The 16,580-nt window shown below is 43.7% G+C and overlaps 1 protein-coding gene across 1 annotated transcript in view; it reads left to right on the top strand.

Moving 5' to 3' along the window:
- LOC142814600 (homeobox protein Hox-B4a-like) overlaps positions 1-13,821 on the top strand; it is a 45,319-nt gene extending 31,498 nt beyond the window's left edge. Inside the window, exon 2 of the mRNA XM_075893641.1 lies at positions 7,577-13,821. Within this exon, the coding sequence (XP_075749756.1) occupies positions 7,577-8,121 (545 nt within the window). The 3' untranslated portion in view covers positions 8,122-13,821. The remainder of the gene's footprint in view (positions 1-7,576) is intronic.
- Positions 13,822-16,580: the final 2,759 nt, after the last annotated feature.

Genomic DNA, 16,580 nt, shown 5'->3' with positions numbered 1-16,580 from the left:
CGAAACCCCTTGTAATTCGGTTTAAAGACGAAACTATAAACGAAAATGAACAGGATACAAAGATCGGAAGCGTTAATTCAGAATATTTATTGATTTCAATCAGGCCAGGTCGAATATAAAAGCTTATGCACTCAACATGCAGTGGATGGTGGTAGTGTCGCATTGTTTGGATCAACGTGGCATGTAATCACAGCTTATGACATGCCAGCTTCGCTGGAGGAAATTTAACTTCAGCATGAACATTGTCTCCTGAAATTACCTGAAAAAAATAAAATACGATGGTACGAAATAATGCAAATGATCTAGCCGGCTTAATTTTGCCTTCAAATGCTGATAAATATGCGGTGTGCAGGCAGTATGCACATTGGGCGCGCTGCCACCCATTATTCTTTATCAACTGGGTGTATCATCATTATTTGTACAACTTACTTGTCTTCCTATATATCATAAGCGTGTGCCAGCTCGAGCTCGACTCCAATAGAGCCATCCTTCGTAAGTCAAAACGAGTTCGTCTGGTAAAGTATCATGATGAGGAAAATATATTGTGGACATATAGTATACCCATCCTCTTCATCTGTACATTATCATGTGTTGCTCATGCATCCTCATCGTTGTCGCGTAGCATCATCATCTTGGTTCGTGATGGAGTTTGAACGGTGATAGTCGACACACAATCTCCGGGAAAAGCGTGAAATGCTCCAGAAGGGCATCATTAAAGAATCGTCGAGCGCTTGGGCAGCTCCTGTGATACTTGTGAAAAAGAAAGATGGTGCCCGGAGATTCAGTGTCGACCAGCGCCGTTTGAAATTAACTCCTATCACGAAGAAAGATGATGATGGTACGCGACAACGATGAGGATGCATGAGCAACACATGATAACGTACAGATGAAGAGGACGGGTATACTAAATGCCCACAATATGGTTACTGATCAAGTCAGTGTGAAAACACAAAGAAGTTTCGCGACCTGTACGTACCCTGAAACGTCTCGATGTTTTCACCTTGACTCAATCAGCGACCGCATCTTCATCCTCCTTAAGTACGCATATGCTGACGACATATACCGCGATGGCCAAGAAATTAAATACTTGCTTGTGGAAACACACGTTTATTTTGAAATGTTAAATATAGGCAGATATGCGCACCTTACCTCTTTTATTTCAGTGGGGCCTACTCACACAGCATCGTTTAAAGTAGTCACATGCACCGCGGATGCGGATATTTCTTGCCCTGCACTAGATACAGGAAAGTGCGCTTAACGCAGTTTTCAAAGATGAGCCCCTCGTCGTTAGAAACTTCACTAAACGAAAATCAGTGAGCATGTACGGTGGAAACGGGAAAATAAAATACTTGCTAAGAACGCAGGCACGCACCCTTGACATCGTATTTTTTTTACATGATTGATTTGGGTCTATGGAATAATGAGATATACTGAAGAATTTTTATCAGAACGCCTCCAGTATAGTCAGACTTGCGAACCCTGGCAGTGCGGTATTGTACCTTATCCATATTCGTGCAAGGTCGGCCGTTTTGTAAGACTTCCTCCGCCGCTTCGGAGAACAAAATTTCGAAGAGAAAATGCTTTCTTAGCTGCCACAGAGAGAGAAGAGAGAGAGAGAGAGAGAGAGAGAGAAGTAACTTTATTCATTTCGCAAGCCTCCAAGCAACTGGATTACAGAGGCAGGCCACAACCCCCGGCAAACCTGCGCTTTTGGCGGCCGACACCGTGTAAAGATTTGTAATGAGAGGGGTCACGCCTTACACTAGACATAATGAAAATTCAGTTGAAAAAGGAAACAAAATGGGGCAAACTTGGATTAGCTGTTCAAGTTTCGTGCTTTAACACATCTAAAGCACACCACCTCACTAGTGAGTTAGTGAGTGAACTTTATTAGACCTACAATAGACGCGAGTTAATTCAGCGTCGTTTGATTAGGCCCTCACAAGCAAAAGGAATTGCAATGAACCTTATTGCATATTATTGTTTTACTTTTTGTATCTTCAAATTTGTCAAAATATGAATTTCATATAGGCAGGAGAATTCAATGTCATATGCTTTACATTACAACTTAGGCTCGCTTTTGCGCGCCATGTTTATTGACAATGTTTAGTGTGACAGAGATGTACGACTGCCTAACAACTTGACAAAGTCCGCCAACAAAGAGGTTATAAAATTCCTCTATTGTTGACCACGGCACCTTCCTTATCTAAATTATCCTTCGTTGTAAATACCTCTACTTTATTCGCTTGTCCTCACACCGAGGAAATAAGTCGTATAATAAGTCATGGTTGACTTTCATCGCATGCTGGGCATTGATGAAGTAGTATTTGGTACAGAGACCGTGTTTTCACGCTCTTGTATTGAGGAATGGCAACGAGCCAAGAACGGTGTTTGATCTTTAATGCAAAAATTCATGGCGCAACATCATTAGCGTTTGCTATGCGTTGGCTATTCGGAATGCTCCGAAGACTGAATTCTTCACTGCCTCATTAATTTTACGCGCTGTAGCGAGAACGTGGGCTGAACGTAATGCGCGGTGTTACTGCATATCGCGCAAAGCTAAAGCTTCATAGTGGCGTTGGGTGCAACCAAGAGATATACTGTCAGCAGCAAGTGTTTGCGGGATGCGAAATGTTCGATAAAGCTAAATTCCGGTTTTTGTCTGCGAATGCGATTTCTAAACAACTGTTCCATACTACACTCGGTATTTTGACCTATACTGTCACCAGATTGATTACAAGCTTATGTACAGATGTTAGTAAGTGAGTGAGTGATTTTTAAATGAGAAGAAGCGGAAAGTGAGCCATTGACATCCTTTCCGCATTGTGTTTTACATTTATCCACATGCTTATGTGATGATAATCGCAAGCTTATCCAGCTTCAAGCTCCACTTGCTAGCCTATCCTTTGTCGAGTTAATATGCGATGCGCATGTCATGCATACGCTAACCATCATCACTTGTGATGGAGCTTTGGGCAAATCGTTTAAAAACGTTTAAGCGATTGCGCAACCCAAACATCGCGCAAATCCGCAATATTGTGTAGCTGCACAGTGATACAACCCTCTTATTGAGCTCATTCATTCTTACTCAAAGGTTCTCAAACTGGAAATCCTAACCGTGGCTCCTCTTTCACGACCGTGTACATAGCTCCTATAGCTTTACGATGCATGACTGAATAACGGGCATCAGAATGAATGTCGGTTTCAAAGAACGGCGTGCAGTAAATTGTGAACGTTGTTTTTTTTTTTCTCATGCGATTGTTCTCTTCTATAAAATAGCTGAACTGGCCTTATCACTTGTAATAAGAACGCAGGAAGACTGCATGCCGGTGTTTGTATGGGAGTAGGAACCACAGTAAAATGGCGATAATTTCTAATTTCTCAGTGATTCTGCTAAAACCAGTGGTGGCCGATTGATAACTTTCCGTGCCAATATTGTATCACGCATATATATCGTGATATGTGTGTGTGTGTGTGTGTATTGCCTATGTGAAAACAGTGACGTTGCCTGAACAACAACATTAAAAACTTAAATACTGGCGGCTGAATGGAAAGACATTGGAGACACTATAGGCTTTGTTAATGTGCCGATCGCCACATCCACGTAATCTTCTGGAAGTCGGCAGGCTGGCTGACTTTTAATGGTTCAGAAAGTGAAGCTCAGGTGCAGTTTGTCGACGTGGCCAGAGGAAGCCGATTTCTGATATCTGAACAGCTGCCAATCGCGCTCGCGGTGAGTGCAGCTGGAACCTGTTGTGGCGCCGGCATGCCCCGATTCTCTCAGAGATTGTAATAGCAGTGACACAGCGGGGCAAGAAGTACCTGGCAGGTGTTCTCTCCTTCGTATACCTGGACTGTGCTCGTAATCACACTCTCGAAACACAACTCTATACCCTGAATATATATGTATGGCACGTCATGTAACCGGCATCTATGTTTTTTTTTTCGTTTACAATGTGCAATAATTACAATAATCGGAAACCTAAACACAACGACGTACGAGTCTCAGCCAGTATCGTTTTCGTGCAATTGTTTTTAATATTCTGTTACTGGTTTGAATTCTTGCTATTTTGATCATACTCAGCTATTTACATCGTATACTGACGCACCTTGCGGTGAGTTCTCGACTCCATATCATTTATTTTGGTGCTGCGTTGACAGCATTGCTGCTGGGTGTCACGTACCGTCAGTTTATAGCTTTTGCCATGATGTGATTCGTGCTTTACATCTCGTTCGTATTATGAGAAAACTGTTAATCGTGATTGTGGAGACGCATCACTGCGAGAGCAGAGCTCGAATTCGCGATCGTTTGCTTGATTCGGGGCATATGTGCTGGTTTATGCAAAATGCGTATGCCTCGTCAATGTCACTAAACATCTTTCAGGAACAATGGCTTTTTTGAACGATTCGTCTGCTCCGTCGACGCTTGCGCTCGCAAGTTAATTGTAGCAAGTTGGCTGGTTATTCGGAAGCTTCAATCAATCGATCAATCAATCAATCAATCAATCAATCAATCAATCAATGAAACTTTATCTACATGAATAGATATATGCAATTACAGGGATTCTTTGGACCGATAGCCTATTTACTCTCAGCATGCAACTTACAAAACTTTCTAGATCACCTATTCAATTTTTTACTGTAGCAGATCCATTTCACCGTAATTGTAGTTTCACTTTGACGCCTAATTATTTATTTCTCTTTAAAGTAAATTGCTTTATTTTATAGGCTCAGGTAATAGTTTCCTTTGGTTCAAATCAGCATTCGCTGTATTTATTTATTTATTTATTTATTAGAATACCCTCAGGGCCCGTAGGGCATTACAGAGGGGGTGGGTACAACATATATAACACACAAGAAAAAAGACAAAATAAAGAAACAAGTTTCAGATGCGCAAATCAGGAAGGCAACATAAGTCAACTAAAAATGTATAAGAATTCAAGCACATACAAGACAAAGATAGATAATGGAAACTGCGTATAGTTACAAGCATTGCTGAGAAATTGCAGCTTGATTGATTTGAGGGGTTTAACGCCCCAAAACTACAATAGGCGCCGTAGTGGAGGGCTCCGGAAATTTCGACCACCCGGGGTTCTTTAACGTGCACCCAAATCGGAGCACACGGGCCTACATCATTTTCACCTCCATTGAAAACGCAGCCGCCGTAGCCGGGATTCGATCCCGCGACCTACGGAACAGCAGCCCAGTACCTTAGCCACTAGACCACCGCGGCGGGGCATGCATTCGCTGTATGTAAAGTTACCATACGCAACAGGGAAAGCGTGCGGAACGTCTCGAGTATTCCCGTAATGTCTAACTTTTCTATTATTTTGTAATGTGATAAGTGAGACATGCAAAATAATTTTAAAATACATTTTAATGTCAGTGATTTAGTCGCATGTAGAGGATGGAACCTGTGCTTGAGCTTTGCTTTCGTTGCCCCAAATGAAGATTCTTTTTATTGTGCCTCAAAAGCATAGATTTCTGCTCTCACCTGCCTTATTGTTCTTCTCTTAAAGCTGCACTAAAGCACGAGATGTCGCATAGATCGCTGAATTTCACTCATCATTATTATCAGTCTACGTTTAGTCACCGCCAGACGAACGCCTTTCCCAATGATCTCCAATGTGCCATGTCTTGTACGAAATTATCCTGTTTTACGCATACAAGCTGCCTAATTTTGTCACTGCTGTATAGGCGTCCATACTAAAATAATTTTTTTTCTCTTTATGGAGGAAAGAAATTATCTCTCCTATCTGATATTGGCTTTGCTATTAGGATTTAAGACACAATTTACTTGTTTTACACTCGTATAACTGCCGCCGCCGTAACATACACCTCATGTGGATTTATAGTGAGCTCTGTGTTTTATGTCGTCTTTCAACCTTTATTGCTAATAGGTGCCCATTTGCACCTTACGGAATTAGCTTGCTTCGTTAAGTTATACGGCATTCGACGTTTTGAATGTATGTAGCCTCTTCATGTCCAATGGTACATATGATAGTCAAAGTGTTCAATGTTCCGCACGAAATTCGGTCTGACAGAGCTACCTCCAACTCTGATCTAACTGCTTGGAGCCAAATGGCTGTGAATTATTTTTAAGGCTTTGTCAAACGGCGCCGTTGGATTTTGCTATCGCTAATGCATCCATCATGAAAATTAGTTAGAAATTACTATTACGAAACTGCCTTCCGTTAGCAATATGTTGTGTTGTGTGCACGAAGCACATGATTGGCTATGTGTTAACTTGCACGTGCTGTGGCGTAAATCTAGAAAAATCACAAAATGGGGACACGCATCTTGCCGTGTGCTCATTGTTTCTTTATGAATGTTTTACTTTTTAGCATAAAAATTAAAATTGCTTTTAAAAAATAACAACAGTGTAGATGGGTTATTAGCTCGCGTAAGTACATTGTTCTAACGTATTATTCTGTGCGACCGTGGTCAGGTGGCACTTGCGGTGTCAATAATCTCAAGATGTTCAGGGATATTGAACGCATGTATATACATTACCAAATAAACAGGCAATAAATAAATGTTGAATATATGATGTTTCAAAATTCTCAACGGGGGACGTTTGCAAGGGGTTCCCCACCCTCCAATCTTGAAAACAAATGACACCCCCCCCCCCCCCGACTTCATCCATTCCGCTGACGCTAGTGAACGTGTTTTATAGAACTTCACTCAAGAGTGCACCACAAACTTGCCGTCTACATCTATACAGAAGCTGTACCGTTCCCGTACTTTTCACGTTATCTTCTTTCTGAATTTTGAGGGCTGCGTAAGAGGCACATCTCTTTCTCACCAAGTTGGCTTTATTAACCTTGGAGTGAGTCGCAACAAAATGGGACTGGTACGTGAGTGGAGCAACCGGCCGCCGTCAGGAGCGGCTCAGACAATGCGCCAGATCATTAACTTTCAATGCGCGGCCTTGGCGTGATGAACAAAAGCGCAAGGCTGTTCAGGCGCTGGTTGCGTGGCGCTACTGCAGCGGAGGCGCGCACACGGAATAAAGAATGCAAGCGGCCGCCTCGCTCCTGTGCTGCTGTTGCGCAATTTCGACGCTTCGGCGTTTTTAAGGTGTTGCGCGCGCGTTGCGGGGTGCACTGCACGACTCCTTTAGTGTTCGTGCTTTACTCCGCCGGGTTGAAATCCTATACACGTTTACCGTGCAACAAGACAGAATGCGTGTCGTTGTTCGCGGCGAGACCTCAGTTATATGCTGCCACATATGTACGCAGCTCAACATGCATTAATGTTGCGCTGGAATCGTATACGTTAAGAAGATTTTGTTACCACTATTAGTGTTGAGCGTATCATTAGTGAAGATGGTCAGCCAATGGTATGCAGGCCATGTGCCTCCCTCTTGATTATGTATTTGCCCGATTATTTTATTGACAGCGCTTATTTGCCATTTTACGTACTTTTTTTTTTCAGAGCGTCCAGAACGCTCGAAAGTGACCAGTTCAACGTTCCATTAGTTTGTGCACAATGAGCTGTGAGTAACAAGATTTCGTTCGACAAAGCGTGATGCTTTAGCCCCTCGCGATGTTCCTCTCTTTGGGACTCCTCGCAGGTCGGTCTTTCCTGTTCGCCTCGGACCCGACGAACGGCACGTTCACGGGCATGGAGCCCAAGCGGCAACGCACGGCCTACACCCGGCACCAGATCCTCGAGCTCGAGAAGGAATTCCACTTCAACCGCTACCTGACGCGGCGGCGACGCATCGAGATCGCCCACTCGCTCTGCCTGTCCGAGCGCCAGATCAAGATCTGGTTCCAGAACAGGCGCATGAAGTGGAAGAAGGACAACAAACTGCCCAACACGAAGAACGTCAAGAAGAACAACCCGAACCGGGCAGCCCAGCAACAACAGCAGCAGCAGCCTTCGCAACAGCCACACCAGCAGAACACGTCCTCGCAGGAGCCGCACCCGCCGCCGCACCAGCAGCCGTCGCCGACGCTGCAGATGCCCAATCCTCTGGCGTTGGCGCCGCACCAGCACGCGCACCTGCTGAACAGTCACCAGCTGGGCCACCCGGCGCAGACGCACATCATGTCGCCGCTTCCGCCGCCTCCCACCGTGGACACGAAGGGGGACTACGGACTGACAGAACTGTGAACCGCGTGTTCGCTTAGTGCCGCGTGACGTGCTTGTGAGAGTGCCACTCGTCCTGCCCCTCTGCTCTTTCGTCTCCGCCATTCGCGGAGGGACTCCTACAGCAGGGGTGGAAGTGCAGTGACTTAAGTGCGCGCTAAAGCCGAACACTTGACTCTTAGTCGCGAGCCGAGACTGCTGCACCGAAGCAATCGACAAGACACAAAACAAGTTCCTCTCTCAGGAGAACCCGGACGCTCGTACTTCTATCTCAGTGTGTGTGTGTGTGGTGGTGGCACCGTAGGCGCATGCGCTGTCGCCTGCTCTGTTCGCGAACGCGGCTGCTTGGTCACATGAAGTGCCCTACAGTGCCAGCAAAGAAAAGAACGGCTCGGCGGCGACTGGGCTACGGTGCCTCCCTTCCCCGGGTTCGTCGTGTGTGCGTGTGCGCGTGGACCACGTCTTTTCGACGAAGTTAGTGCAGGTGTGTCATGCTGTTTCCTTGTAAATACAACCCAGGTTTCACGAGACATCCGCGCCGTGTGGATTTTTGCAGTGCTGTGTGTGTGTAGCTGTCACCTTTTACGAAGGAAAAAAAAAAAGAAACACAATAACTGGAAAACAGTCGAAGGAGACCGAGACGTGGTCTCGATGAATCCGGCCGAGTTGGCTTGCAACCGACACCGGAGCATCATAGGAAATGCCTTTCGTGAGGTCCGAAGATTCCCGCCACAATGCCTCAGCTCTCATCGCTGAGGATTTCTCCCCCTCCTCCGCTAACAGAAAAAGCTCCTGTCGCTTCCATATCTAGGTGTATCTTTTGGATTATGTTAACCATTTCGTGCAAATGAGGTTAGTAAAAGGTCGTCCATGGTATATCTTGGAACCGGCAGCTGCTCTTTCAGTTAAGCAACGGGTTTGATAGCTGATAGCTTTTGATTGAGAATGTACAGGTGTGGATAAATCAAAACCGAACAAGGCATCGCAGATTAGTTAAGGTTTCGCGCGCGAAAACTGCAGCATGACGCATCGGATTACTAATAATTTGGCTGGCAAAAATTACTTAGGCTACAAATCATGGTAACATTGAGCGTTCCAGCGGAAAGAAGAATATCGCTTTTTCGCTTACCCTAACTTGTTCGTGTTACGATAGTCTATGACTGTACATGTTTGAACAAGTGAAGTCTTTATCGCATGCTTCATGGATCCACACGTCAACTTTGTCATGAAGACTTTGCTGGACACATCGTGGGGGCACTTGTCGACGAAGCCTAGATGAAAGTAAGAGTTACAGCAAAGCCTTCATAGTTTTGAAAAATATTGCAAACCTCCCGGTACGCATGAATTCAAAAAAAAAAAAAAATCCTACCGACCACAAACAAGACTGCTCTTTGCTCGAAGTAACCTACCTGTGCGAAATCATGAGATTGCCCACTTGTTCGACTTCGCATTGTAATAAACGGCACCTTTTTGAAAGGTTTTAAGCTGTGAAAAGCAGCCACAAATGCAGACGACTCTTCTTTGACGCTTAAGTTCACTGAGCAGCACAGAACATCGTTTAAAACTCCATAACGAAGATGATATCCGTGGTAATATACATGAAAAAGCAGTTAGTTCTGTTCATCTGGGACCACACGTTGTGCACTTTGGCGTCCAACATGATGGGAGTGGACCATAGTGCAGTCCTCGTACAACGCACTGCCGCACCGAAACTACCTCAATGGATGAAGTAATAAACTCGCGGCAGGTCGGAGGAGACGACAGGAGCTTTTGCAGCGCGCGTACACAAGGCCTTGCAATCGAGATGTTTCTCGACGGACAGCTATACTTGATACTCAGGGGCATTTCTCACACACCAGCGATTGCTGTCACTGCTCCGGCGAATCGTTGCACACTTCCCTGTAGAAGGTGCGAAAACTTGCAGAAATACTCACGAAGACGGTAAAAAATTAATAGAACGAGGTGTCGAAGCAAAAAACACAGATGTAATCCGTTCAACAGCATTATAATGATCTCGCACATTGCGCGAGCATAGTTCAAAGTGTTTTTAAAACCCCGATCTTCGTCGTGCTGGGAGATCGTCTTGTGACGTATACACCGTGGCCGTTTCCCTATACGTCTGTTTGTGTGGCCGCGGTTCCGTGTCTTTCTTGGTATAGTTGAATTTCGTGCATTTTTTTTTTTGCCTTCAGTCCGGTGGTCGTGACGCGTCACAAGAACGCAGATGACAAGCGTTAGGGTCGATATTTAAATCAACAGTACAGTTGTTGTGCTCGTCTCTCTCATCCGGGTAGAGCCTCTGGTACCCAATATACGCAAGATCTAACGGATGTGCCAGTTGAGACGCTAAAGGAAGCAAATTAAAAGCGCGGTACACGATGTGCATAGTAGATATCTTTTGTACAGTTCTCTTCCTACTCCACGTGTTTTGCTCTAAGTTATAAATCCTATTGCGTGAGTACGATCACGAGCGAAAATACTTCAGTGAAGCTGGAGGTTATTTCACACCGTCCTATAAGTTGTCCTGGTGGTTGGCATAATTTATACTCGCGTAAGTTCAGCTTGTGCTTCAGGTGTTGAAGAGATTCCATGCCTCCTTCGAGTGTCGTTCAGATCTGTGCGAGAAGAAAAGCAATGAAAGAAAGAGAGAGAAAGAAAACGATCAAGGAAAAGAACATTCAGTGATTTTCGTTGCGGTCTGTGATAGCTCCTGCATGCACCGTGTATACTGGAAAATTCGATAATTCGGTAATTACAGAAAATATCAGGAAAGCAGCGTTTGACTGCGAAGTACAACAGACGCGCTTTGAAATTTCGCCCTATAGATAAGCCACCAGCGGGAGATCTGTGATATTTTTGCATCGTGTTTATTGTTGTCTTGCTTTTCTCTTTTTTTTTCTCTCCCTTAGTGTCCACCGTTAGGCTTTAGGTGTTCATTGTTCAATTTCGTCCGGTTCGCAAAAACTTTTTCTTAGGCTTATCACGATATGTCCGGGTGTAAAGTTTTCCTTGTAACTATTCCAACTTTAACGGCTCGTATCGTCAGTTTTGGTGAGATAAGTTTTGAGCAGCCATGTCTGCGCATCTTTACAACAGCGATCCGTACCCGTGTCACACTTAACGATGTCCCGCTTAAAGTGCTACATATAGCCAAGAATACAGACATTTTTTGTCTGGTTTCCTGGATATAGAGCATTCAACGATGACCTGAATAAAAATGTATACAGCGATGGGGAAAAAAGGCTCGCCTTATTACGTTCAGCTGCTTTCCAAACCTGTGTGTAACTACTTATCTTGGAAAGGTTTCGTACGGAATTGTTTTTTTTTTCTTTTGCTTAAGGGTTACTTTGCAGCCACATTGGGTTATGAGACAAACGAGGATTTGTGTTCGAAACAGCTATCACTTGTGCTAGGAGTGCTTAGTCTTAAACACGAACTTTTCAGACACTTCTTCCCATCAAGCTGCAAGTCACAATGAGGTCTCGCAAAGGAAACTGCTTTTGCGCATCTTTAAAAAGACTCTTGCACCTATATTTTCACACTTTCTGGCGAGCAAAGACTTGTTAGTTTGCAGCAGCTGAAGAAAGGCCTGCGCAGTCATTGCTAAATATTCTTTCTGTTACGTATGACCGTACTGTTTCGTAGTCTCTCAAAACAGAGTATTCTAGCAGAGCGTCATAATTTTATTGTCCCTTGCTGATGTCATCTGTGGTTGCGCAGATCTTACTGTGTGTATTCCGTTGAGGGAAGTAGTAGAAATAGAACGATAGTAACGCTACGCCTAAATATTCTGATGATGATGATGAAGTCCGAGGCGTAGAGACACGGACCCACCTTCGTTAATAAAGCGAGTGGACTCCCCTGGCTGCTATCAGTGTCGATCAATTACAAACTGAATTACTTTTCTCTTATACTGCGCTACTGAATTGGCCCTTCGTGCAGCTGCATGTATACGCATTTGAACGTTACTTTCAAAACAATTTTGCCAGGTGACCTTGTAGTTTCCACTCAGTGGTTGCATCTAAAACTCATCATAACTGCAGAATGCTGCAGCAATCTAGGTCGTATTTCATAAATGCAAGCATTCACTTGGCTAATAGCGTGACAAGATTGGCGAAATCAACCCCCCGGTGGTCGAAATCTCCGGAGCACTCCACTACGGCGTCTCTCATAATAATATGGTGCTTTTGGGTCGTTGCACCTCGCCTATCAATCAAGATTGGTGAAGTCAAGTGCAGAAAACACGTTGGACGTTCACCGGATGGACATCTTGAAGGCTTCGAATGGGCCGCAGCTATCGCTCCCTTTCGTTTTGTCGTTGTGGGGATAGACTGCGTTGCGCGGGTTTCACGATTACAAGCTTCTTCGTTCTATTTGAACCTTACTTTCCGGAGCATTTCACAATTTTTGCGTATTGCGTGTAAGTATGCAATACTTCCCGATTACATTGGCCTAGTGCATAAATACTTCAATTTACTTACTTTGAAGCAAGACTCACGGAACGTGCAATTGGGTATGCGCTACATCTATTCGTTACGGTCGCAATTAAATTGATTAAGTGCGCTGATGAACAAACTCTTGAGCATGCCCTGTTCTTGATGCTAAAGCAATGCTAATGTGATTCAACGTAGTGGCACTGTGGTCTTATGTATTCCGGGATGTCTTTCAGCAAGACACTTTCTTGCGCTGGCATAGCAAAGATCACTTTCTTGCGCAAAAAGTACTGCAGGCTTACTGTACTGCTTAATTTACAACCTCACCTTGACGTGAAATTTTGCACACTTTCGCAAGAGATGAAAATGAGGCCCCCCCAAAGTTTCCGCGCTAGCCTCATTTGTGATTCCCTGATGTCTGGTTACGCTCTATTTCAGCTGACATGTCACTTGTGGATCCCGCCAGAGATGACATCGAATCCTTATGGACGTGTTTGCTCTGTCTTCTGTTTTGAAACAATTCCAACTAAACTTATAGGATGCGCATTCCCGCTCCCTCCGTGTAATGTAAACAGCCGCGGCTCACAAAGCGCCATCTGGGCCGGCGTTCACAAAGCACTCGCAAGGCGAGAGCTGCTATTCGTAGTCAAGGCGGCCGTCCAATGACGAATCGCGTGTCAAAACTATGTGTCGCGCGGAGTGGGCAGTGATCTATAAAACGTCGAATTGTTTGTTGCAAGACCGCCATCATTACGGTACGGACGCATAAGCGAAAACTATGCCCTGCGAACGTACTTAAGTGTTTGAGTCACAATATAATTCTGTTGCCTGATTACAACAAAACGAGCATCGTGATTCGTGAACAGGTATAGACTGCAAGTATATGTCTGACGAAAGGTGAAGTGCACTAATGATGAAATCAATGCTTGGACGCGTGTGACGTCACGTCATGAATGTACAGCGCCGTTGGGGCGACACGGCACGCACGGTCGCCTATATCAACGGCCGCCATGCCAAGCACAGTGATTTGGATGTGGATTGTATATTTTGTCTGGCTGGACATTTTTGTAACGTTCTTCGAGTGAATGGAAACGAATGCAACAAAAACAAAACGAGAGAAACACTCTCTATCGGCCGGCATCGAGTGCTTGTGCTATTATGTGTCACTGTAAGTGTTGTAGCCATGTTATTAGAAATGACCGTTTGTTTCACTTGTCGCTGTGAATGTTGTAAAAAACTGAGTTCATTTGAAAGAAGCGCCAATAAAAAAAAAAAGCTACTCGTCCCTGTACACATTGCTTGAATTGCGTGTGTTCTTCGCTCTTGTGTACAGGACGCATGCCTTGGAGCATATGCGCCGCAAGCGGAAATGTACATTGATACCGTTCATATAAGGCCCATATATTTCACATTTGCTTACGCCCTTAGGAACAGTAATATAATCTCTTGTTTCTTAATGAACTTGCAGCAAGTTGCAATTCAGGCTTATTATAATGCCGCGATTGGATGGCATGACATCGGACAAAATGACACACACACACACACACACACACACACACACACACACACACACACACACACACACACACACACACACACACACACACACACACAGTGCTGACTGCTAGCATTACTTATAAGTTTGGTGGTGATGGGAGAATTGTGTGATAATTCCTTTAAAAAAGTGATAAAATGCAGATAGAGAATAGTGACATAATAAAGTAACATAACACCGGACGGAAAAATAGAAAACTAATGTTCTCACTATTAGTCTCGGTATGTCAGTTCAAAAAGTCCGTGCAACTTTTAAACGGATCAACACGCTAGCAAGCAATCGACCACAACACCAAGACATTTCCTCTAGAACGAGAGCATTGAAAAAAGCTGATTGCAGCTGTTCCTTCTTGCTGTGGAGTGGGATCAACAGAGGGAATCGGTCCTTGGGATATGGTCTGCAGTAGCGCAATTTTGCGAAATTTCTGCAGCTACTAGAATAACACCTCATGTGACGAGTTCATGATAACACCTCATGTGACATGAGGTGTTATTGTCACATAACACCTCATGTGACAATAACACCACATGCGAACATCACGATGGTAAGTTGGCGTAGATTGAAGTACACGCCCAGTTCGTGGGGGGACGACGACACATGACTGATTTCGAAGACTCGTCTCGGGGAATCGCAGAACAACATCACCCTAGAGACGGAAAACTGAAACCGCTTTATTATCGCGGATTCGTCCACTCAAAGGAGACGCGAAATCAGATGCCCAGCATTCTGGCCTCGCTGGATGAGATATCCTTCTTAATTTGTCACCTACAAATCATAAAAAAAAATAATGCACAAGAGAACCCAGAACTTGGGCACTTTGTTGTTTGCGCCTTTATGGGAATGTATACACCTCAACTCACGGCATAACGCCTGCTTACACATGAACGCAGCAAGCAACGATTAGAAAGCGAATCATGCACTTGAAAAGTTGGCACATATCCAACCGTACACACAAAAAGGAAGCACCAGTACAACAACGGCACCACTACTGCGGCGCCGAATTCATGAAACATTGTGTTTATCGATGGTGATTAATTATTTACTTATTCATTATTATTTTTGTGTTGGCGAGCTTGCCTAACTTATGTTACACCCAGCATTACGATTGGTTGATAGTTTTCTCTGCGGAACGACTCTTGTGTATGAAGTTATTGTTACAAGAGACCCTGCATTCTCTGAAATATTCAGGCTCTACACAAAGCGTGCGAGTATATAGCATTATTATCTGTATAAATATAGATACCTCCGAGTGTGTGATCTGTTCGTGTGCTTCTGTGATCAATATGTGTATATCAATTATTACTTAACAACTGCACTACAGTGAACCAGGAAATCAGTAGCATGTAGATGATCACTGTATCATGCACAGAATATTCGATCCGATCATAAACAGGTCCAGTTCATGCTCTTTACCATTGGTAGCCAGACTTTGCTAATGTTATGCCTTGCTTCACGATTCGCTCGAAATTTTTTCTTGCGAACACTGTTAACCTACGACGTTAATGATTATTTATTTATTGATGTATTGCCAATCCCTAGAAGCGACTATAGCAGGGAGGAAAAGTAAATACATTACGTAACATAAACAGCAATAAAAATGTGACACTATGAAAAGCAGGCAAACACTACGCTGTCAAACGTACACGATCGAGAATAAGATAGAAAAGGTGAAAAAATGATGTAATAGGTTACTGTTTTTTTAAATACATATATACATTTCTCACAAACTAGAAAACGAGATAAAGTAAACTGGTAACATTAAAAATTTAAAAATAAAGGTATTTACAACATAATGATGTAAAACCAGAGATGCGTACTTGTGGGGCGAATAAGTGAGACTCAACAGATTGTAGGAACGTTTTTAGCGTAGGACTATGGATAATAAAAGAGGGTAGCTCGTTCTATTCTGAAGTTGCAAGTGAAAAAAATAAAATCTGGAACATACGGTACTAAAGCGGTAGTTTTGTAGTGTTTGGGTATGTTTACGACGGGTCTGACTTGATTCGGATTTAGACAGGTAGCGTCTGCTATCTATATGGGCAGCAAATTATGCATCAGCTGGTAGATTGCTTTCAGACGAGCTAGCTTGGTATGATTTTATAAGGTAGTCCAACGCTGTTGATTAGTTGAGGTGGTGAGATAGCTTGGTTATACTCATTATAAATAAATCGAATTGCCTTTCTCTGCACTATATAATGTTTTACTAGTTTGTGTGGTATCTGAAAATCAGGCTACATTTGCATATTCTAAAACACGTCTCACAAATGCTGTATATATAGGCGAGCATAGTATATATAGCTCAATTTCCAAAGTTGCATGTCGTAGTCGCCTTTGAAGGAAGAAAATATTTTTAATGCTTTTGGTGATACGACATTATCATGAGAGTTACACCTGAGGTTTGTGAATACGGGCCCTGATGTGTTTAAGGCAATCTTAAAGAAAAGCAGTGCACTACTTGGCAATTGCATGGCAATCTTTATAAGATGTACATTTTC

This window comes from Rhipicephalus microplus, chromosome 4 (assembly GCF_043290135.1).
Source record: "Rhipicephalus microplus isolate Deutch F79 chromosome 4, USDA_Rmic, whole genome shotgun sequence".
Classification (NCBI taxonomy): Eukaryota; Metazoa; Arthropoda; class Arachnida; order Ixodida; family Ixodidae; genus Rhipicephalus; species Rhipicephalus microplus.
Note: the sequence above shows the minus strand (reverse complement) of the source record. Positions and strands in the feature narration are given on the sequence as shown.